The sequence below is a fragment of the Henckelia pumila genome, chromosome 3, assembly GCF_033568475.1.
Source record: "Henckelia pumila isolate YLH828 chromosome 3, ASM3356847v2, whole genome shotgun sequence".
NCBI classification, from domain to species: domain Eukaryota; kingdom Viridiplantae; phylum Streptophyta; class Magnoliopsida; order Lamiales; family Gesneriaceae; genus Henckelia; species Henckelia pumila.
Genome location: NC_133122.1, coordinates 13,625,169 through 13,649,379, shown reverse-complemented (window position 1 = coordinate 13,649,379; position 24,211 = coordinate 13,625,169). Strand labels below are relative to the sequence as shown.

Sequence of the window (24,211 nt, the reverse complement as noted above, 5' to 3'; positions counted from 1 at the left end):
TTAATCCCTCTGATAGATTGCACTAGAAAATCTATCAGAAGTTTTCTACGAAGAGAATAAACGAATTTGATTCGCTAGGGTTTTTTTCGAAAACTGTCTCTCAAAATTATGACCAACTCTGTGTAATTTCTGTACTGCAATAACTTATTTATAATGCAGGCCACTAACACCTTAGGGCCCATTAGTCATAAGTTGAGGCCCGACAAGCAAAGCCCGCATGTTCAGAAATTAATATAAAATTCATCGTGACTCCGATTGATAAACCGATTTTACCAATGTGCACAGAAACCATTTCTGCACATTTTAAAGTCAAGATAAATTTTCCTGAATCCGAATTCAGTGGTTTCCAAAAATTTACATCCCTATGTCATTTTAGGAAATCCTACTCCCTTACTCTTATTTAAGAAGTCCCACTTCTTTATTCATTAAATTTAACTCTTTAAATTTAACTATCTCAACGGGGATTAAAACTCCATTACACTGTGTGACCCTCAATGGTTCAGGGATACAGCTAGCCGTGGGCTCACAACTCCCTGTGACTCGGAACAACGATTTCCGACTTGCCCAACGAATCATGGTAAAGCGCCTAGCAACATCGCCCCATGATTCCCTAGGTATCACTGATAGTGCCTACAAGAACCAGTAGATTTTGGTTAGCGTACAGTACGGTCCCTTCATCCATATATCCCGATCGAATCAACAACCATTGGTATATCGAGAGTCGCTCAAGATTCGATAACTATGCAATACATCTTGAAGATCAAATTAGTGACATCGCATGTGCTACTAAGAAACCATTTCTTAAATCACATCAAGTACTCTGGCCAGAGATTCGTCACACTAATATCTCCTCAGATCGCATAGGATATCCACACTCGCAAGTATGTGGTGAATCCTTGACAACAATGCATCGACTCCTATATGTGTTGTAACTATACCCAATCCCGACACCTGATGACCCCCATAGAGTCGGTAAACGAGTCAAAGCACAGTACTAGCATATAGAGTCTCCATGATGTTTCAAGTAGTAAGGACTAATGGTGTACAACCAAAACCGCGGACTTTATCCACTCGATAAGTGATAACCACTTGGAAAGTCCGGATAGGGTAGTTCGATTATTCATCCTATGAATATCCATTTGCATGCTTCGAACATCTCCATGTTCCCTACCAATGAAACGTGGTACTCCGCATCGCAAATGCTAGTCTCAAACTCGAGCGATCCTTATCCTTATTATCGGACGGCTCAATCGACTAGGAACAGTTTAGAATATACAGTGACTATAAGATGTATTTCATGATAGACATCCCCATGTTCTACCACATCTTACATACACTATAGTATATTCAAGGTCTTTATCAAAACAACAATAGTATATCATAATATAACAATATGAAGAAAGATAAAGTCATTGACATTAATAAAAGTGTAAATTACATTAAACAAAAGATCGTTTGTACAAAGAGTCATCAAAGCCCATAGCCACAAGTTGGCTCACTGGGCACCCACTCTTTCAATCTCCCACTTGCCCTATAGCCAACTAGTCATACTACGTAGACCCATTGCTTCGCGATGTTTGTCAAACAATGGTCCTGGCAAGGGCTTAGTAAGCGGATCAGCGATATTGTCTGCAGAGGCCACTCGTTCGACAGTGATGTCTCCTCTTTCCACAATCTCCCGGATGATGTGGTATTTCCTCAGTACGTGTTTGGATCTTTGATGAGACCTTGGTTCCTTTGCTTGAGCAACGGCACCCGTGTTGTCACAGTACACCGGGACTGGACCAACAAATTCAGGAATGACGCCCAACTCTTGGACGAACTTCCTCATCCAAACGGCCTCTTTAGCAGCAGCTGATGCTGCAATGTATTCAGCCTCAGTGGTGGAATCCGCTGTGGTGTCCTGCTTGGAACTCTTCCAAGAGACAGCACCACCATTGAGCATGAACACAAATCCAGAGGTTGACTTCGAGTCATCCACGTCACTTTGGAAGCTAGAGTCGGTATAGCCTTCCAATTTCAGATCTCGTCCTCCATATACCATGAACATATTCTTAGTCCTTCGTAAGTACTTAAGAATGTCCTTCACGGCTTTCCAATGCATTTGACCAGGATTAGCCTGATATCTGCTCGTGACACTCAGAGCAAATGCTACATCCGGTCTGGTAGATATCATCCCATACATGATACTACCTATAGCTGACGCATATGGTACATGTGTCATATTCTCTATCTCTGCATCAGTCTTGGGACACATAGACTTGGATAAAGAAACTCCATGACACATGGGTAGATGTCCTCTCTTGGACCCATCCATTGAAAACCGTTTCAATATGGTGTCGATGTAGGTTGATTGAGTGAGTCCTATCATTCTCTTAGATCTATCTCTATAGATCTGTATCCCAAGAATGTAGGATGCCTCACCCAAATCCTTCATCGAGAATCTACCTGATAACCATATCTTTGTTGACTGCAACATCCCTACATCATTCCCAATGAGTAGGATGTCATCAACATAAAGTACTAAGAATGTCACAGCATCCTTAACTACTTTCTTGTACACGCACGGTTCCTCCGGGTTCTGATGAAACCAAAATCTTTTATTGTTTCATCAAATTTCTGGTTCCAACTTCTTGATGCTTGTTTTAGACCATAAATTGATCTCTGAAGCTTGCATACCTTATGCTCGCTTCCCATGGATGTGAACCCCTCTGGCTGCTTCATATAGATTTCTTCCTTAATGTCTCCATTAAGAAAAGCAGTCTTCACATCCATTTGCCATATCTCATAGTCATACCATGCAGCTATGGCAATAAGGATTCTTATGGACTTGAACATTGCAACTGGTGAAAAGGTTTCATCATAGTCAACTCCTTGTCTTTGAGTGTAACCTTTCGCCACCAATCGCGCCTTGTAGGTCAATACCTTACCATCAGGCCCAAGCTTTCTCTTGTAGATCCATTTACACCCTATTGGAACAATTCCATCAGGAGGATCTACTAAAGACTAAACTTGGTTTGTATGCATTGAATCCAATTCAGACTGCATAGCTTCAAGCCATAAATTTGAATCCGCATCAGAAATTGCTTCCTTGAAGTTTCTTGGATCACATCCAATGTCGGGTTCATCTTGATCCCCTTCAAGAAGAAGACCATATCGAACAGGAGGTCTAGAAGTCCTCTCGGATCTTCTAGGTTCAGGCGTGTCCAGTAATGGTTCCTGAGGCGTAGGATCGTTATTTTGTATTTTGGGTTCTTCTCGAACTTCTTCGAGTTCCATCATCTCGCCTTTCTTATCCAATAAGAACTCCTTCTCCAAGAAGGTGGCATTCCTAGAAACAAACACCTTTGTTTCAGCAGGATAATAGAAATAATATCCGATTGAATTCTTCGGATACCCTACAAAATAACATAAGCTGGATCGACTATCCAACTTATCTCCCACTGTCTGCTTCACGTAAGCAGGACATCCCCAAATCCTTAAGTACGAATACTTAGGAGCTTTGCCATTCCATAACTCGTATGGTGTTTTGTCCACTGCTTTAGTGTGGACGTTGTTCAACAACAATACCGCCGTTTCAAGCGCATAGCCCCAAAACGAAGGTGGAAGCTCAGTGAAGCTCATCATGGATCGAACCATGTCCAACAAAGTTCGATTACGACGCTCCGATACACCATTAAGCTGTGGTGTCATAGGAGGAGTCCACTGAGAGAGAATCCCATTCTCTTTTAGATAGTCCAAAAAAAAACGGTACTTAAGTATTCTCCACCACGATCCGATCGAAGTGCTTTAATACTTTTACCTAGCTTATTTTCTACTTCAGCCTTGAATTCTTTGAACTTTTCAAATGCTTCATACTTATATTTCATTAAATATAAATACCCATACCTTGAATAATCATCAGTAAAGGTAATGAAGTAGGTGTGGCCATGTTGAGTCCCAACTCTAAATGGACCACAAACATCTGTATGGATCAAATCCAACAGATTTTGACTACGCTCAGGTTTCCCCTTAAAAGGAGATTTAGTCATTTTCCCTTTTAGGCAGGATTCACAAGTAGGTAGAGAGTTAATATCAGACATATCAAACATGCCCTCTCCCACTAGCTTGTTCATCCTCCTTGAGGAAATATGACCTAGTCTAGCGTGCCAAAGGTTTGCCGGGTTTTGACTATCGATTTTCCTTTTGTTTGTTGTCGCCGGTTTATCAACATAATTTATTGGAACGTCTTTTAGTTTTAAGTTGTATAGATCGTTTTCAAGTTGTCCATTTCCAATCAAACATTCATTCTTGTAAATATTGCAAATCCCATTCACAAAATTGCAAGAATAACCATCTCTATCTAGCATAGAAACAGAAATAATGTTTTTAATTAAATCCGGAACAAATAAAACATCTCTTAAAAATAACTTAAAACCGTTCTGCAAAATTAAACAAACATCTCCAATGGCTGTAGCTTCAACTCTGGAACCATTCCCGAGCCTCAGCTGGGTCTCACCCATTCTAAGCCTGCGACTTCTTGTCATCACCTGCAAATTATTGCAAATGTGAGATCCACATTCGGTATCCAATACCCAAGAAGTAGTATTAAGTGAAATGTTTATTTCAATATAGAACATACCCTTTGCAGTTCCCAACTGCTCTAGATATTCCTTGCAGTTGCGCTTCCAATGACCGGGCTTCTTGCAGTAATGGCAAACATCCTTGGATTTTCCATTGTTTGAAGCCTTTGTCTTGTGCTTCTTCTCGGGTTCGACTTTCTTGGGTGGGGCAGAACATTTCTTACCCTTCGTACTTGGCCCCTTCTTAGCAGAAGATGAGGAGCCCACCAAGAAAGCTGGTTTATCCTTCTTTAGTGTGGATTCATATGTCACAAGCATATTGACCATCTCTTCAAGGGTGGCTTCTATCTTGTTCATATTAAAATTTACCACAAATCCGTCAAACGAAGAAGGAAGAGACAGAAGCAGTAAATCCACGTTGAGTTCATGCTCCAAGACCAAATCAAGAGTTGCTAACTTCTGTATGAGCCAAATCACTCGTACCCCATGATCACGGACCGAAGTCCCTTCACGCATGCGACACGTCATTAGCTCCTTAACAGTAGCGAACCTTTCAGCCCTCGATTGAGCCCCAAAAAGTTCCTTGAGTTGAGCGTGAATGTCAGCAGCATTCACGGTGTCCTCAAATCGCCTCTGGAGTTCATCAGACATTGAGGATTGCATATAGCATTTGGTCTTGATGTCATGGTCCCACCATGCATCAAGTTTGGCCAATTCCTCCGGACTTACGTCAGCTGGTGCTTCCTTCGGAGGTGATTTCTCTAACACGTAGAGCATCTTCTCCGAAGTCAAGACAATCTTCAACTTCCGGAACCATTCCGTATAGTTTGCGCCAGTCAACTTGTTTTGTTCGAGGATCGAGAATAATGGATTACGCGAATTCATTGTATGAAATACTGAAAAGAAAAACAGACATATATCAATGATTGTTTAAGCAATTTACTAAGACATAAAATAGGCGAATTTAATTTTATGAATCTCACTCCCACTATTTTAACGATTTCACTACCCTCTAGTGAAAGCGGGAAACTTTTTCCTTAGTGAGAACATGGAGTCCAATTGACAAACTTATGGTCCCGAATAATATCAGCCAACCATAATTCTCAAAAGGTAGAGCCCAATTGCTTCCAAAGCAACCCCCATGTATTTACCTCATGTCCAATAAGGGCCCAATAATATGACGCCGTTTATAGTGACATTTCAAGATGACCCATCAATATTAAGTTGTGATGGACGGTCGCCATGTGGATCCCCCAATATTATGAACCGATCCCATGGGAGTTCCACCCAACTTACAACATGTGTCGATCCAATGTACAACTTTCCGACGGACGGGCCCCCCCAATAATATGAGCCGGACCGTATCCGCGGGTAGCATCACATACATTGACCGTTGATGGAACGTAGGAACATTTAAACAAATTCAAATTTCCTTTATTTATCTTGATATCAATTTTAAATCATATTTAAAATGAGGGATTTTTAATTATGAAAATTTGTCTCATCATTTTTCAATTTATTGTATGCTTGCCGGATTCATACAATTATGTCTAAAACATGCATACAATCATAATATCATATATTATATATAGGATGATCGATTCCATTTCTAATTGACTCGTGGTTTCCAATCACGAGTCTTAGTCCAATCCTAGGTAATATGCAGTATGCAATGCAATCCTATTACATTAGCTTCCAATTTACATTTCTTCGTCTTTATTGTCTGCTGGGCCCATCATCTTCAAATCTTGATCTCCCACTAAATCTAATGTATTTACAATAAATAGCAATGACAAGTAGGGGATACATTTTAGGGGTGGGAACGGGCCATAAACCAAGCCCACTTTTATTACATATGACATTCATATTGGGCCATAAACCAGGCCCATTAATAAAACCAACAACAATAAAACAAATGTAAATTCCTAACATACACCTACAAAATTGGTCATGGCAATCGATCATCCTTATCCAATAACATTTAATTCAAAATTAATTTATTGGATATCATGCATATGGCAATTTAAATTTAAACAGGATAAAATCATATTTTATATATAAAATCATATTTTACATATAAAATCATATTTTACCTTTTATTAAATAAAATCATATTTTATCTACAGAATCTAATTTTATAGATAAAATCATATTTTACTTAATATATACATAAGATCAAATCTTATCATCAATTGTACCAAAAATAATTGATTTCAAAATTCAATTTAAGGATAAAATATTAAAATTTTCCAAAAATTCAAATTTATCCAAAAATCAATTTTAAAATTTTCGGACTCGAACAATTCGATCCGATGCCTCGTGAACCAATCAAAAACAATTTTTGACCGGACCAAAAATAAAATTTTAACACATTAAAATTAATTTAAATAAAATAATAATAATTTTTCCCGCGGGCCGCCAAAGACACTCCCGGGCCGGCCCGCACCCGTGGGCGCGGGCCGGGGCAGCCCGGCTGCCCCTTTAGGGCAGCGACAATCGCTGCCCTGGCGGCGCCGTGCGCCGCCCTGGGCAGCGCCGAGCGCTGCCCTGGCGGCGCTGAGCGCCGCCGTGGGCGGCGCTGTGCGCCCCTTTGCAGCGACCGTCGCTGCCCCACCGGGCAGCGATCCAATCGCTGCCCGGGTTTTGCCCGAAAAAAAAAAAAATTTTTATTTAAAATATTTATTTTGTTTTAAAAAACCAAGACTCAAAAATTTTTGTACAATCGATTAATTTAATCGTTTGATCTGAGCAACCTGGCTCTGATACCACTGTTGGGTAACTGGCGTTCAGATCAATCACGATTGATACCCGGTGCAGCGGAAGTTTAAAATTTTTAGTATGGAACAATTCCATAGTGTGGGTATCAACCGTTTAACGATTAAATTATAAGTGTGTGTAAAATTAAATAACTATTATTAAATTTTACCTTCAATCTCGAAGCGAGATTATTGGACACCACACAGATTTCTCTGCGCTTCTTGTATCTCCCTGGAACTGATGAACAAGCTTTCCTTCAATCAGGTCCACGAATGGAGGTTTAATCCCTCTTATAGATTGCACTAGAAAATCTATCAGAAGTTTTCTGCGAAGAGAATAACGAATTTGATTCGCTAATCCTGTCTGCAATTCAAAATCACAGACCGGAAAATCTCTGACAGAGAGAGGGAGGGGCGGCCGAATTTCTAGAGAGAGCTAGGGTTTTTTTCGAAAACTGTCTCTCAAAATTATGACCAACTCTGTGTAATTTCTGTACTGCAATAACTTATTTATAATGCAGGCCACTAACACCTTAGGGCCCATTAGTCATAAGTTGAGGCCCGACAAGCAAAGCCCGCATGTTCAGAAATTAATATAAAATTCATCGTGACTCCGATTGATAAACCGATTTTACCAATGTGCACAGAAACCATTTCTGCACATTTTAAAGTCAAGATAAATTTTCTTGAATCCGAATTCAGTGGTTTCCAAAAATTTACATCCCTATGTCATTTTAGGAAATCCTACTCCCTTACTCTTATTTAAGAAGTCCAACTTCTTTATTCATTAAATTTAACTCTTTAAATTTAACTATCTCAACGGGGATTAAAACTCCATTACACTGTGTGACCCTCAATGGTTCAGGGATACAGCTAGCCGTGGGCTCACAACTCCTTGTGACTCGGAACAACGATTTCCGACTTGCCCAACGAATCATGGTAAAGCGCCTAGCAACATCGCCCCATGATTCCCTAGGTATCACTGATAGTGCCTACAAGAACCAGTAGATTTTGGTTAGCGTACAGTACGGTCCCTTCATCCATATATCCCGATCGAATCAACAACCATTGGTATATCGAGAGTCGCTCAAGATTCGATAACTATGCAATACATCTTGAAGATCAAATTAGTGACATCGCATGTGCTACTAAGAAACCATTTCTTAAATCACATCAAGTACTCTGGCCAGAGATTCGTCACACAAATATCTCCTCAGATCGCATAGGATATCCACACTCGCAAGTATGTGGTGAATCCTTGACAACAATGCATCGACTCCTATATGTGTTGTAACTGTACCCAATCCCGACACCTGATGACCCCCATAGAGTCGGTAAACGAGTCAAAGCACAGTACTAGCATATAGAGTCTCCATGATGTTTCAAGTAGTAAGGACTAATGGTGTACAACCAAAACCGCGGACTTTATCCACTCGATAAGTGATAACCACTTGGAAAGTCCGGATAGGGTAGTTCGATTATTCATCCTATGAATATCCATTTGCATGCTTCGAACATCTCCATGTTCCCTACCAATGAAACGTGGTACTCCGCATCGCAAATGCTAGTCTCAAACTCGAGCGATCCTTATCCTTATTATCGGACGGCTCAATCGACTAGGAACAGTTTAGAATATACAGTGACTATAAGATGTATTTCATGATAGACATCCCCATGTTCTACCACATCTTACATACACTATAGTATATTCAAGGTCTTTATCAAAACAACAATAGTATATCATAATATAACAATATGAAGAAAGATAAAGTCATTGCCATTAATAAAAGTGTAAATTACATTAAACAAAAGATCGTTTGTACAAAGAGTCATCAAAGCCCATAGCCACAAGTTGGCTCACTGGGCACCCACTTTTTCATTAAGTTCAGAAAATAAATAAACGATTGTTAGGATCTCGGTTCACCTACCCCTTTTTCTTCTCTAATGATTGAAATTCGGTTCTCAAGTCATGCTTTTGACGGGATTTCCTAATCTATCAATATACTCTGTCGAGCTATATTAATCTAATTAACAAATTGCAATAACCAAGTGTCCTTGTGTTATTTAACAATTGCAATTGCATTATGATTTGTGGAATCCTCTAGCTTTCGACCTATTGGACTATGACTATCAACATGTATCCAACCTCATATGTCTATGCAAGTTGTAGATCCATGGACTATATTACCCTATCATGTTATAAAATCTCCTTTCAGTATCAATTATAACACATAAAATCAATTCGAAGTTGATCAATCTCCAAATAATCAATAAACACAGTAATATAATCAAGAATTCTTAAAAACCAAATTCAATCTTCAAGAAGAAATCAAAACATAGTTTTGGGGATAAGATCCCCTAAATCCAAACAAAAATAAGAGAAAGAAGAAGAAAATATAAAACTAGTGTTTGCGGTTCTTGTTTCTGGTTGAGTTCTTCACGCCGTCTCCCTCTTCTCACGTTCCTTTCTCTCCTTGGTTGATGGCGGCTGCTCTCCTCCTTTCTGATGCGTCTCAAAAGTCCTTTTTATATGCCCTTGAAAGTCCGTCAAACAAAGCCCGACAAGTTGAGACTTTAAAATTTTGAAAATCTGATATTTTCAGTCCGTGTCGCGCCATGGCGCAAGAAAAATCACGCCATGGCGTGAAAATTTCTGCCCCAAAAATGAGTTTCTCGCATATGATTTTCTACAGCACGCGATAATTTTTAAAAACTCATATCTCACAATCTAACCGTTGGATTGATCTGAAATTTGGACAGCAACTTTAAAACATCTTGAAATTCAATATGGACGTTGGAGATTGGATTTTGAATAATCTAGAGTCAAAAATAAATTTTGGACTATTAATGCTTTGTGATTCCTTCTTGCGTCAATTCTCCTTGCTCAAACTCTTGCTTTTCTCCATCTTTTGCTTATAACAAATCAAAATTCATAAGGAGTGATCCAAATGCAATAAATAATCAATAACTAAACATGAATGACATTAACAATATAAAAACATGTAAAACAAATGCAAAACAAATGCAAAATAATGCAATAAAACACATAAAAACAACACTTATCAACGCTCGCTCGATCGGTAAACATTGGTCGATCGAGCGAGAGCAAAAATATAATCCTACTGTTCTTCTAATTCCGTGAGCCGCTCGATCGGTAAGATCTTGTAGATCGGTCGAGCCGAAATTCCAGAGCCTACTATCTTCATTCTTCAAACGCATCCGCTCGATCGGTAAGATCTTGCAGATCAATCGAGCGCGTCCCTTCAAAATAATTTCGTCATTTCCCTTGGCTCCATAGTTCATCCATGCATCCGCCAAAATGCACAACCTAACCAACAAACCAGGAAACAAATTATGCAGACACAAAATATGCAATACGAACAAACACATAATTAAAACACATAAACGAATGCAAAACAACAACAAAATGGCATTAAAATATGCAACACAAACATAACTATCAAATTCCCCCACACTTACTCCTTACTCGGCCTCGAGTAAGTCATGCAAAAATAGAATGAAAATAAAGAAAACACATAAGCAAGGACGAATCATGCACAACATAGCCTCAAAGAATTGTTCTCACAACCAATAAGTTCACAACTACTCTCGATCATCAATGATACACCTTCAGTCGAATGAGAACGTGCGTGTGTGCCATGTTACCCTAGCTACATGCAACTTCAAAAGACAAGTTTCAAAACTGTTCGCTGACCCAAAACAATTTAGTGCAAATCTCGCAATCAAGTACTCTCCTCTCAACAATCTATCAACACAACACAACTCTCTTGAGATAATTACGCACCAACGATTTTTTAAGTCCCAATAATTACCCGCAGACTTAGCTATAACTAGATAGGATTCGAATTTCAATCCCCTCGTCTATAGCCCAGATGGAACTACAATCCCATGGAATCTGCAAACTTAGCTATAAAATAATGAATAGAATTTCATTCACATTCCAAGCTCGGATGGAATTGTTATTTTTTTTTAAAAATGTTTTCAAGACTTAACCCCATTGAAACCTGCATACTTAGCCCCAAACAAGACGAATAGGATTTCAAACATCTCGCTTGCAACCTGGATGGAGTTAATATGTCAACAATGCGTAAAATAAAATTCAAAGAGATGCGCCCAAGAGTGTATATGCTATATCAAAGAGATCATCGAGACTCAAGAACTATCAAGTTCCACAAACACCTAATGTCGTGCAATGGTCCAACAGACATTCACAATATCTAATACATCACTACACTTTACCGGTTAAACATGCATGCTTTAAATTATTCACCAAACAACCTACGGTTTCTCAAATATGATCAAGAGCAAAAAATTGTTTTTTTAAAAAAATTCATCATTTTTCAACTACCTCATCATAGGCTAACAATCTCATCTTCAACTGATGCATTTGAACACACAAACACGAATAAAAACAACAAAAACAATTAACAAAAACTAAAGGCAAAAACTGAACACAAACAAATGCAACAATCATGCATGCAAATGCAATGCACCCCCCATACTTAAATGAAGCATTGTCCTAATGCGATGATTGCACTTGACCAGCGCTTCATGACCCGTTGCCTTGGTTTCCAGAGAGTTCTGTCGAATTTCTCTGGTCATATTTGGGTTTTTTTGGCGGACGATGTGAAGGCGGAGTGTGTCCTTGATCACGCTCAGTTCCTCCATCTTCGCACGTCGGCTCCTTTTTTGCCGACCCATGTTTTTTGCTCTTTCGTGTATGCCAAGTGTCACTACATTTTACGGCGCGACTTGTGGGCTTTTTTGCTGCAGGTCAAGCCTGTTGGTGGTCCTTGGCTTGTCGGGGGGGATTTTAATGTCGTGAGGGATGCCTTCGAGTGTCTTGGCTCTTCTGGTGGGAGGCAGCTCCCCATGGACGAGTTTAATCATTTTGTTTTGGAGTCTGCGCTGGTTGACGCTGGTTTTGAGGGCTCTTCGTTCACCTAGACGAATAAGTCCATTTGGAAGCGTCTTGACAGAGTTTTTGTTTCTGTGGATTGGGGTCAACTCTATCAGGGTTGAACACCTCAGTCGCACGGTTTTGGATCATTGTCCTCTTTTGGTGTCTGCTCCTGTCTTTGCTCGGGGGCCGAGCTCGTTTCGGTTCCAGAGCATGTGGACTTGGCACCCGGGGTTCCTTCAAACCGTCAGGCTGAACTGGAACATGCCCTGCTCTTTGCAAGGCATGCCCAAGCTCTTTGCCAAGCTGAAACGGTTGAAGGGCCACCTCAAGTGGTGGAACCGGGATGTTTTTAGGAACCTTTTTGATAAGATCGCTGAGGCGGAGAGGTCGGTTAGACTGGCTGAGGCTGCCTGTGAAGCGGATCCCTCTGAGCATAGCTGGACCCTCTTGTCCAGATGCAATGAGGAGCTGTCTAGAGTCACCTCTATGGAAGCAGATTTTTGGAAGCAGAAAGCTGCTTGTAATTGGCTTGAGGACGGGGAGAGGAATACGAAGCTTTTCCACAACATGGTGAAGAAGAAGAATGTGGTTAATAAGATCTTTCGTATTTGGGAGGATGGTAATTGCCTCACCTCTCCTGGTCTCATCAAGCAGTCTGGGGCTGCCTATTTCGAGCGCCTCCTCACTGGAGATCCTTTTGTCCTGGATCTTCCAGATTTTTCTGGCTTCTCCTCGGAGATTTCGGAGGAGGAGAACCATAGCTTTGCCGCCGCACCTTCCTTGGAGGAGGTACGTGCTGTCGTCTTTTCCATCCCTCGGGATAGTTTGGCGGGCCCCGATGGGTTTTCTTTGGTTTTTTTTCAAAGCTGTTGGGATTTTGTGCAGCATGATGTCATGGACGCTGTCCTTGATTTCTTTCGGGGCTCTCTTATGCCCCAGGGCTTCACTGCCACCACGATCACTTTGATCCCCAAAGTCGAGGGTGCGCAAGCTTGGACGGACTTTCGTCCCATCAGCTTGTGTAATGTTTCCAACAAGATTATCTCGAAGCTTTTATACTCTCGTCTGCGGTCGGTGGTGGGAAGACTCGTTTCTCAGATTCAGAGTGGCTTTGTGCCGGGGTCGATGATTGCTGACAATATCCTTCTCGCGCATGAGCTCACTCACAGTCTTAATCTCCCTGCCCGTGGTGGTAATGTCATTCTGAAATTGGACATGTCTAAGGCCTATGATAGAGTCCAATGGTCTTTTCTTCTGGATGTCCTCCGAAGGTTTGGTTTTTCGGAGCAGGTTGTGAGAATGGTGAGGGCTTGCATTTCTTTTTGCAAGTTCTCGGTTAATTTCAATGGCACCCCTGCTGGTTTCTTTGCTTCCTCGAGGGGCCTGAGACAGGGTGACCCGTTATCTCCCCTCCTATTTGTTTTTGGAGCGGAGTATCTGTCCCGTGGCTTGGACCGGTTGTTCCTCCAGCATGCTGATTTGAGGTATCGGTCTGGGTGTGATTTGCCGATTTCCCATTTGGCCTATGCTGACGATGTCATTATTTTTGCCAATGGGGGATCCCGTGGTCATCAGCATCTCAAAGATTTTCTGGCTCACTATGAAAATTGCTCGGGCCAGCTCGTTAATGTGGCCAAGAGTTCTATTATCTTTCCTCCAGGCTGGACCGCTCGTCGCCGCTCCCGTTTGCTGCAAATCACTGGATTTGCGGAGGGGCAGCTGCCCTTGAAATACCTTGGAGCTCCGCTTTTCCGTGGGAACCGCAAGTGCTCTCTCTTTGATCCTCTTCTACAGTCGGTCCGAAAAAAGCTGGAGGGCTGGGAGTCCCATTCCCTTGCTCCTGGGAGTAGGATGACGCTGATCCGTAGTGTGCTCCTTTCGATACCGATCTATCTCTGCCAGGTGATCCAGCCTCCTTTGGCTGTTTTGGAGAAATTGGAGCGTATTTTCAATGCTTTTCTTTGGGGCTCCAGACCCTTAGAGAAGAAGTGGCACTGGGCCTGCTGGTCTCGCGCCTGTCTCCTTGTGAAAGAAGGAGGCCTGGGTTTTCGCAGGCTCAAGGACATTGTTGACAGCTTTTCCATGAAGCTGTGGTTCAGATTCCGGCAGGGTTCCTCTCTCTGGGCGAGATTCCTTTCGAGAAAGTATTGCCGGACTGTCAGCCCTATTTGTGCTCCTTCTCGTGGAGCCATTTCCCCCACTTGGAGGCGCTTGCTTCAGATTAGACCTCGTGCAGAGCCTGGTATCCGGTGGAGGATTGGTCTTGGGGATGTCTCTTTTTGGGATGATACTTGGTTGGGTGATGCCCTTTTGTCGAGCAGGTGTAATGTCAGAGGGGATCGGTGTGTGCGTGTTTTCAGCTTCCTTTTGGAGGGAGACTGGGATTTTGATCTCCTTTGCGCTGTCGTCGCTCCCTTGGTGGTGGAGGAGATCGTTCAGATTCCTGTTTTGGTGGATGAGCCGGATGCGACTATCTGGATCCACAGCACCGATGGTGCCTTTTCTGTGAGATCTGCTTGGGAGCAGGTCAGACCGAGAGGCTCGGTCTCGGATATCTTTAATCCATGTTGGGGTCGCTGGATGAGGCCCACCATGTCCTTCTTTCTGTGGAGGTTTTGGCATCGGTGGTTTCCTGTGGATGAGGTGCTCCAGCAGCGGGGTTTCTCCCTTGTGTCCAACTGCCAGTGCTGTGAGATGTCGGAGACATTCACTCACATTTTCATCGACGGTCCCATCGCCCGCTCTGTGTGGCATTTCTTTGGGGCTATCTTTAGAGTTCTCATCCCTGCCACTGAGAACTTTAGTCTGTTTCTCAGTGCTTGGAAAAGGGGTCGCGAGTGGTCTCCGGGGGGTAATGTGAGGGAATTCATTCCTTTTGTCGTGCTTTGGTTCCTCTGGACTGCACGCAATGATACTAAGCACCGTCACTTACCCTACTTTGCGGAGAAGGTTAAGTTCCAAATTTTGTCTTATTTGAGACTTGCTCATTCCGCAACTGTTATCAAGCCCCGTATTTGGCTGGGGGCTTTGCAGGCTGCGAGGAAGATGGGCATTTCGGTCGGCCTCCAACGGATTCACAAGACTGCGATCGTCCGTTGGTTGAGGCCTCCACCTAGGTCCTTCAAGCTCAATGTGGATGGGAGCTCGAGAGGTAACCCGGGTGAGTCGTCTGTGGGGAGGGGGGGGGGTTGTCCGGGATTCTTCTGGTAGGGTCTTGGCATTTTTTAGTGAGTTCATTGGTTTGGGGTCCAATGTCCGTGCAGAACTCTGGGCGATTTGGAGGGGTATTCTTCTCTGTTCTGACCTTAGCCTTTTTCCCCTTTGGATTGAGACTGATTCCCAGATTGCCATTCAGATTCATAGATCTCGGAGGTGCCGCTGGGATTTGGACCATATTGTTTCGAGGACTCGTGTTTTGGTGCGGAATAGGCCGTTTCATTTCTCGCATATCTATCGGGAAGGGAATTCGGTTGCGGATGCGTTGGCGCGGCAGGCTCATGATCATAGGCAGTGCTTGTTGGAGATTGGTGTTCCTTTAACCACTCCCATCGCTGCGTTGGCCTGTTCTGACTCTTCCGGGCTTCCTTACCTTAGATCTAGGTTTTCTTAGAGCCTCACGCTCGCTTATAGCCGTTTCTCTTGGGCTTTCTTTTTCTTTATTTGCTCTCCTTTTTGGTCTAGGTCATCCTAGATTTAGATATATGTAGCTATTTATTTTTCTTTGCAGGTACAGCTCTCCGGCCCTTTTCCGGAGTTTTTGGAGTTAGTCTGTTCCCCTGTCGCTTGCTTTGCTTCTTCAGGGTGATGGATCACCAGGCGTTCATTGTGCTTCTCCTTGCCTGGTTCTTGCTGTTGTTTGGATGTTTTGTGGGCGGTCTCTCGTGCCCCTCGCTTTTTGGATTTCTAGTCTTCTTGGGAGTTAGGTTATGGCTTGAGTTTCCTTCGCCATTTTCCTTCTTTTTTGCTCTGGGCCTGCTGGTTTGCAGTCGCTCCTCTTTTTCCTCACGGCCTATGTATAGTGACTTCCCAACTGATCATGACTTTTGGACATATTTGTTGCATAGCTTTGATCTGTTGTTCAGCTCTGGATGGTGCCAACCTCTTTTCGCGCTTTAGTGTCGGATTTGATTTTGCTGGCCTGGAGTTGTGGATCTCCTCTAGGTTTTACTGCACAGGTTGATACCAGCCACTCTTCGCGCCTCAGTGTCCGTTTTTTATTTTGCTGGGCCGAGCTGTGGTTCTCTTCTAGCTTTTGCTGCCCAGGATGACTGCTGACGTTGACTTAGTTAGCTATCTTTGATGTTATTTGTTTATACTTATTTCCTAGGGATGCTTTGGTTGTATATTTTTCGATACCCTAGCTGTTCTGATGTTTTTATTACCTTTGTATAGCCTTTTGGGGAGGTCTTGGCCTAGTCCCCCTCCTCCGTTAGGTTTTATTTGTATCGCTTTTTTATGTTTTAAAAAAAAAAAACAATAACTAAACATAATGCAATGCAAAAATGTAAAACAGAACTCCCCTGGTCTATCGGTCGGAGGCGTCCTTGTCTTCAACCTCAGGAGGAGGGATAGGAGCGGCGTACTGGAATGGGAAGGGTGGCGGGTATGGGAGAGCAGCAGGGATAGCGGACGTATCAATGCCCAGATGCATAGATATACCCCGGATGAGAGAGTCCATAGCTTGAGCGTTGTGAGCCGCCACAGTATTGTATGTATCCTGGTGATGAGCAAAGGCGGTAAGCTCACAGATGGAATCGGCCTGGGAGCAACGAGGAGGCTGAGGTGACCTTGGGGGTTCCTGAGGATCATAAAAATGTCTGTCCTGTACAAAGTGCTTAATGCGATAAGCCCTCTTGGCCTCGATAGCGACTTCGTCGATCGCTCGCTTAGGTGGCAACCATTCTTCATCGGAACGAATTAAAACCCCGGCAATGGCGCCAAAATTTGGTAGCGCTAAGCTGCGTCATGCCCAAATTACCCAACTCAATCAGATAACCAAAAATATGTAGTAGTGTGAGTAAGGATCGTTCCCACGAGAAAAGGGAAAGTTAATGTGTTCTAAAATAAAATAAAGGGGGTTTGAGTTGAGATTAACTACTAAAATTTAAAAACAATATTTAATGCAATTCTTAACTACTATCATGCAAGATTATATTATAAATGAAGAAATCACTGAGAAAAAAACCATGGTATCAGTTGACTACACCCTTGATATTTATTCATTCAATTATCGATTCCCTAATAATAATTAATCCTATCAAATATTTATCATTGAAAATCAAATTCCTGTTTTACCTTAATCTTAGTTAATTAGACACCAGCATTCTAGATTAACCCTTACCAATAAATCAACCCGGATTCCAGTGATTTAGATTTAAATTTAAGGTAGAATTCAACGAGTAAAACTGATGAATCTAGACAACACAAATACCAGAGATTGTATTTAATCTAGTCAAGAGTTGTTCCTACGACTTAACAAATTCAACAACATAAAATATAAAACTCAGTTGCTTCGCAAATTAGTTGATTCAAACAATTACGGATTTGAATTCTAATTTAGCATTAGATTGTATAGCAAAATCCTAAGATGACCAATCCGAAAATCTCACATACAAGCATGAAATAAAACAGAACAACTTTCCATACTCAATAAGGATTAAACATTGAAAAATTCGAATCTCATGAATAATAAAATCAAGGGATTTTCTTCCTCAACCAAGTTCTAAGGTTTAGCCACAAAGATTAATGAAAAACCAAAGAAAAATCAAAAGAAAAAAAATATTGTAAAGAATAAGATAGAACCATAAACCTAGCCTCCAAAGAGAGATTCAAAGTCTGATAATTAATTTCTGAAAAATGGAATAAAAACCTAATAAAAACTAGAGTCCAAAATAAAAGAGTTTCCAAAATTAAGAACTCTTTCCTAAACAGCGACGCTCGTTCGATCGGTAAACATTGGGCGATCGAGCGAGAACAAAAATATAATCCTACTGTTCCTCTAATTACGCGAGCCGCTCGATCGGTAAGATCTTGCAGATCGATCGAGCCAAAATTCAAGAGCTTACTATCTTCATTCTTCAAACGCATTTGCTCGATTGATAAGATCTTGCAGATTGATCGAGCGCTTCCCTTCAAAATAATTTAGTCATTTCCCTTGGCTCCATAGTTCGTCCATGCATCCGCCAAAATGCACAACCTAACAAACAAACCGGAAAACAAATTATGCAGACACAAAATATGCAATACGAACAAAACACATAATTAAAACACATAAACGAATGCAAAACAACAACAAAATGACATTAAACTATGCAACACAAACATAACTATGAAGAAACCCTGGATGAATTTACGATAGTAACCCGCTAAACCCATGAAACTTCGGATCTCAGGCACAAAAGTGTGTCTACGCCAGTTCATAACCGCTTCGATCTTGCTGGAATGAACAGAAATTCCATCTCCAGAGATAATGTGACCAAGAAAGACGACTCGGTCCAACCAGAACTTGCACTTTTACAACTTGGCATACAATTGTTCAATCCTCAAAACCTGTAAGACAATCCTCAAGTGCTCTGTGTGGTCAGTACGGCTCTTCGAATAAATTAGGATATCATCAATGAAAATAATAACAAACTCATCCAAATAATGCTGAAAGATACGGTTCATCAAAACCATGAAGACTGCTGGAGTGTTTTTCAAACCGAACGGCATGACAATGAATTCAAAGTGGTCATACCTCGTTCTAAACGCTGTCTTAGGAACGTCCTCATCAAGAACCCTCAGCTGATGATATCCGGATCTCAAATAAATCTTAGAGTAAAAACAAGCACCCTGCAGTTGATCAAAGAGGTCATCTATTCAAGGTAAAGGATACCTGTTCTTTACCGTCGCTTGATTCAGTTGGCGGTAGTCGATACAGAGTCTCATAGAACCATATTTCTTTCGAAAAAAAGTACCGGAGCACCCCAAGGCGATACACTAGGTTGGATGTATCCCTTGGCAATCAAGTCCTCCAACTGCTCCTTCAATTCCTTCAATTCGATCGGAGACATTAGATATGGAGCCTTGGAAATCGGCTGAGTACCTGACAACAGTTCTATACTAAATTCTACCTCAAGAATAGGCGGTAATCCAGGAATCTCATCTGGGAATACGTCAGGAAACTCTCTAACCACTGCTATGTCCGTCAACCCAGGGCTAAAGGCTAGACTTCGAAACATCCATCGCATAAATCAGAAATTCCTTTGCTCCTTTCTATAACAGTCGAGTCATAGACAAAATAGATATCAAAGGAATTTTGGATCGAGAACCCTTACCAAAGAATTTCCACTCCTCGGCCATCTCCGGTTTGAATCTGACTACCTTCTGAAAACAATCGACTGTAGCCCTGTACTTGGTCAAAGCATCTATACCAACAATGCAATCGAAATCGGATAACCCAAGCACAATACAATCAAATTCAATCATATTATCATCTAATTGAAGTTCATAGTTCCTGACTAACCTCACAGAAACAATTTCTCCACCCAAAGGTGAAGTAAAAGAAACTACAGCAGGTAAAGGTTCTCAAGGCAAGGCATGCATCATAACAAATTTCTCAGAAATAAAAGGGTGAGACGCACCCGTTTCAATCAAAACATGAGCAGGATAACCAAATATCGAACAGTTACCTGTTATAACGTTATCAGGTGCTTCCTGAGCCTGATCCTCATTCAAAGCAAAAACTTTAGCCTGCTTCCTAGGTGGCTGACTCGCGTTCTGTCCACCTCCCCATCGACTCTATTGTAGTGACTGAAAGGAATGAACAAAAGATGACTGCCAATAAGGCTGAGCTGACTGTCTCGAAGAACTTCCAACCTGTGATCTCTCAGGAACACGCTGAGGACAGACCCTCGCGTAGTGTCCAGTCTGGTGGCAGATATGACAACTCCAAAGTACACCCCTACACTAACCATCGTAGTGGCGACCTCCGCACTTGCTGCAAGATGCTCTTGAGAATCCTGAGCTCTGCCCTGAACTGAATTGCTTCGAGCCTCCGAAACTCAAAGAACTGCTCCCAGATTTCTTAAACTATTTTCCGTTGGGACGAAAGTACTCTTTCATACTTCCACCACTGTTACCACCTTCAGATCTCGGTGGTTGATTCTGATATTGAGACGGTTGTGCCTGAAACTGTCTCTACTGTTGCTGAGGTGCAAACTGATTCCCCCTCTTCCTCATCAGTCCTGCCTCAGCACCCTTGGCCTGATCCATTGCATCCAAAAAATTATTGGGCCTCCCAATATTCACAAGAGTAAAGATATCAGGATTCAAGCCGTTGATGAACTGATCGGCTTTTTCTTTTTTCGTTATCAGTAATGTGGGGTGCGGACCTCATTAAGCTGTCAAACTTGGTAACATAATCCTCGATATTAAAGTTCCCTTGTCTCAGATTAGAGAACTCGACACCCTTATACTTTCGGTACGAAACTGGGAAAAACCGCTTGAAAAACTCATATTTGAAAAGATTCCAGTCGATAGCTGTACCTCGATTTTCAATGGCTCTCTTTGTCGCGATCCACCAGTTCTTAGAAACACCCCACAACTGATGAATAACCAACCTAGTTCTGCGGTCATCAGAATAGTCAAGATAATCAAAAAGCTGATCTATATCGTCCAACCACCTCTCACAGTCAACTGGATTCTCCGTACCCTTCAGAATTGGGGGTCGAAAAGATTGGAACCTCTTCAATAAGGTCTCCATTGGCGTAGCTGTGGCATCCATCTGATGTGTCACTGTACTGCCCTGTTCGTTCGGAGGAGTGACTGCAGGCGAATTCTCATTCGGAGGAGTGACTGGCAGTGGGTTCCTATTAAAAATTCTTCGAGGACCCATAATCTGATAATCAAGAGTTAGGACATTGATTTGGTGCCCAAAACCTCTTTCTCGAATAATTTAACCATCTCGAGAAGATTCGAATTCGATCCAGGAATCCAAGCAATTGATATCTCAAGTAAATCATGCTTTAGAAATTTAAATCACATAAACATGTAATTCAAATAATTCTCAATTAATGAAGCATTCTCGCATGGTATTTAATAAATCAATTAAATAACTCAAACACATGCGAGAAAATCAGTTCAAGCGGACTCGATCTACCCCGCTCACTCTAATTCAGTCCAACTTATCGCTTTGATACCTTTTAATGTGAGGACCTCGGTTCCAATCATCTAAACTAATATAAAAGAATACAAGAGCCAAGCTTAAAACAATAAAAAAAAATTTATTTTCTGATCAACAGTGCCTCGCTCGAGTGGCAAGAAACGCCCGCTCGAGCGAGCAAAACTCTGCACGGCTCCCTGCAATACTCTCGCTCGAGTGGTAAAGAACACCCGCTCGAGCGAGAAATTCCCTGCCTCAAAAAAAAGAGTTTTCCGATCCCTCGCTCGAGCGGTAAGAAACACCCGCTCGAGCGAGCGATGCTCTGAGCCAAAAAATCTGGGCTTTCCCTGCTAATTTCAAACTCAACACAAATCCATTCCAACAAGCATAACTCACTCAAAACAACATGCATAATCCAATACAAGGTAGCTCTAGAGTTATACAATATTCAAACTAGTAGAACATGCTTTGATCTAGTTTATTCAATACAATACAATACAGGTACAATCTAAGTTCGATTTATATAATCGAATTCTCAAAACCCCAAGTCCTCACTTCTATCAACTCAACCACCTAGCCATGTGATCTCTGACTCGGTCCTGCCCCACCTGTTGCCAAACACACATACAAAGACAAGACAACAGCCGGATAACCGATAAGAATGACATTCCCAGTATAAGCAACAACATGCAATAACATCAAGTATATCAATATGATATAACGATAGTTTGACAAGTAATTTCAAGTAGTAATTCAACAACCTGAAATAACAGCAACTCGATCCAAATGCAATAAAATACGATGCATGTTTATAGGTTTCTAGATTATCAAACTCAGATAACCACAAGGAAATTCTTTTCTTCGAATCAACATTTGGGATCCCGAGGCCAAGATATTCCTACAACTCACCGACTATCTCGATCGAGGTGAATATGGTATATCCTGCTTCCTCTAGACTTTGGAGCATCTATAGAGAGTTAAAACGACCATTGGAGTAAACTCGACGACCAATGCCACTCAACTATAATCTTCAAATCGTCTATAACAATAAGTACTCAATAAATTGGCTCAAGATGAATGCATATGAATTCAAAAGCATTCAAGTAATTCAACTAATGCATATAATCAATCAAGCAAGGATTCATGCAAGTATGTGATTTCTCTTGGACACTCGAATCAATCCGGATTCGAGTTAATCGTCCTATTCCAACAAATGTCGTCTTATACCTTTCTTGATGCTTCGAAAGCTCCAAATCTTGAAAACCAATTGATAGACTCATATCAACGCTTAATCGAATGCAATCAATATACAAGGAAAGGAATCGAAACAAACTAGGTAAAGCTCATTACCAAACCTCGACAACTCGGTATCGAATCAAACTCTGAAAACTCGAGACTCAACGACCTTTAATCAATCTGCAAAGAAGCATATAAATACCAGATCAATCATAGCTTCAACGAAACTCGGTTCAAAAATACATTCGATCGGTATTCCAAAAACTCAAACCGGCAGCATAACGACTATAATCTGATCAAACCGGAAACACAGACATCAGTATAATATCGATACCAACTCAAATCAATACCAAATAATCAATAAAGACTCAAACTCATCAAATCTCAAAACTCCAACTTTCGAATTATGCCTCAAAAATCATAACAATTTCGAACAACGTTCTATTTCCTATTTGACGGAGAATAAACGATAAGAACTAGTTCAAGAACATCATACCCAAAAAGAATCGAATTCCAACTACATCTAAAAAATAAAATAAATATGATCGAATAAATACTTACGATAGAACGTATCTCTCGCAGCCGTGATCGTGAATATGCCTTCAGATTTAATTTCTACCGGACGAATCGACAAAACCGGAGAAATCCAAAGCTTGAAGAAACATTTTCTTGCTTCAATGGATGGGAGAAGACGTTGAGGAAGATGGAGTGAAGGAGAAGGAATCAAACAATGCTTAAATATCTAATTAAGTCCAAATTTGCATTTTAGTCCCTGAAAATTCAAAAAATTACAAAATAGTCCCTAATCAAAATCAAATCGATCCTTGAATTCTATAATCTTCGATTATCTCAAATAAACTCAATTAAGATAAATTTGGGGCATTAGAGTTATGTTCTTAAACTTGGTCACTTTCTTCTCCACCAGCCGCTTTGACACAGTCTACAAACCCCGTTTTATTCATCATATATATTTGTTGATGATGCATCCCAATAACATAATCACAAGCCTAAGTTCAAGGAAAAATTTCCATCAAAATAATAATAATAATAAAGGTTTTTTGTTTCAAAAACTCCAAAATAGAATTCAGACAAGGCATTTAAATAAAAAGTAAAAGTATATAATCCTTGAAACGACTATTAATCCACCACCATTGATGATGCCATAAATTCTCAAGACATAATTTTGTTTCATCTTTAATGGAATCCAACAGTCCTAAAATTCTTTAATAAAACTGTCGGAGTAGTGAAAAATTGAAAGAGTGGGTGCCCGGTGAGCCAACTTGTGGCTAAGGGCTTTGATGACTCTATGTATAAACAATCTTTTGTTTAATATAATTTACACTTTTATAATGGCATTTACTTTATCTTTTATCATATTATTATGTTGTGGCATACTATAAGATGTTTAGATGAAGACCTTGAATATACTATAGTGTATGTAAGATGTGGTGGCACATGGGGATGGCTATCATGAAACACATCTTATAGTCACTGTATATTCTAAACAGTTCCTAGTCGATTGAGCCGTCCGTTAATAGGGATAAGGATCGCTCGAGATTGAGACTAGCATTTGCGATGCCGAGTACCACAT

The 24,211-nt window shown here is 41.2% G+C and overlaps 1 protein-coding gene across 1 annotated transcript; it reads left to right on the top strand.

The window, feature by feature from the left end:
• Positions 1–11,845: 11,845 nt before the first annotated feature.
• On the top strand, positions 11,846–16,358 carry LOC140888105 (uncharacterized). Its single transcript, XM_073295787.1, has 4 exons — positions 11,846–12,276; positions 12,356–15,393; positions 15,506–15,805; positions 15,970–16,358. The coding sequence occupies exons 1-4, from the start codon at positions 11,846–11,848 to the stop codon at positions 16,356–16,358; spliced, it is 4,158 nt and encodes a 1,385-aa protein (XP_073151888.1).
• The last annotated feature ends 7,853 nt before the right edge of the window (positions 16,359–24,211 follow it).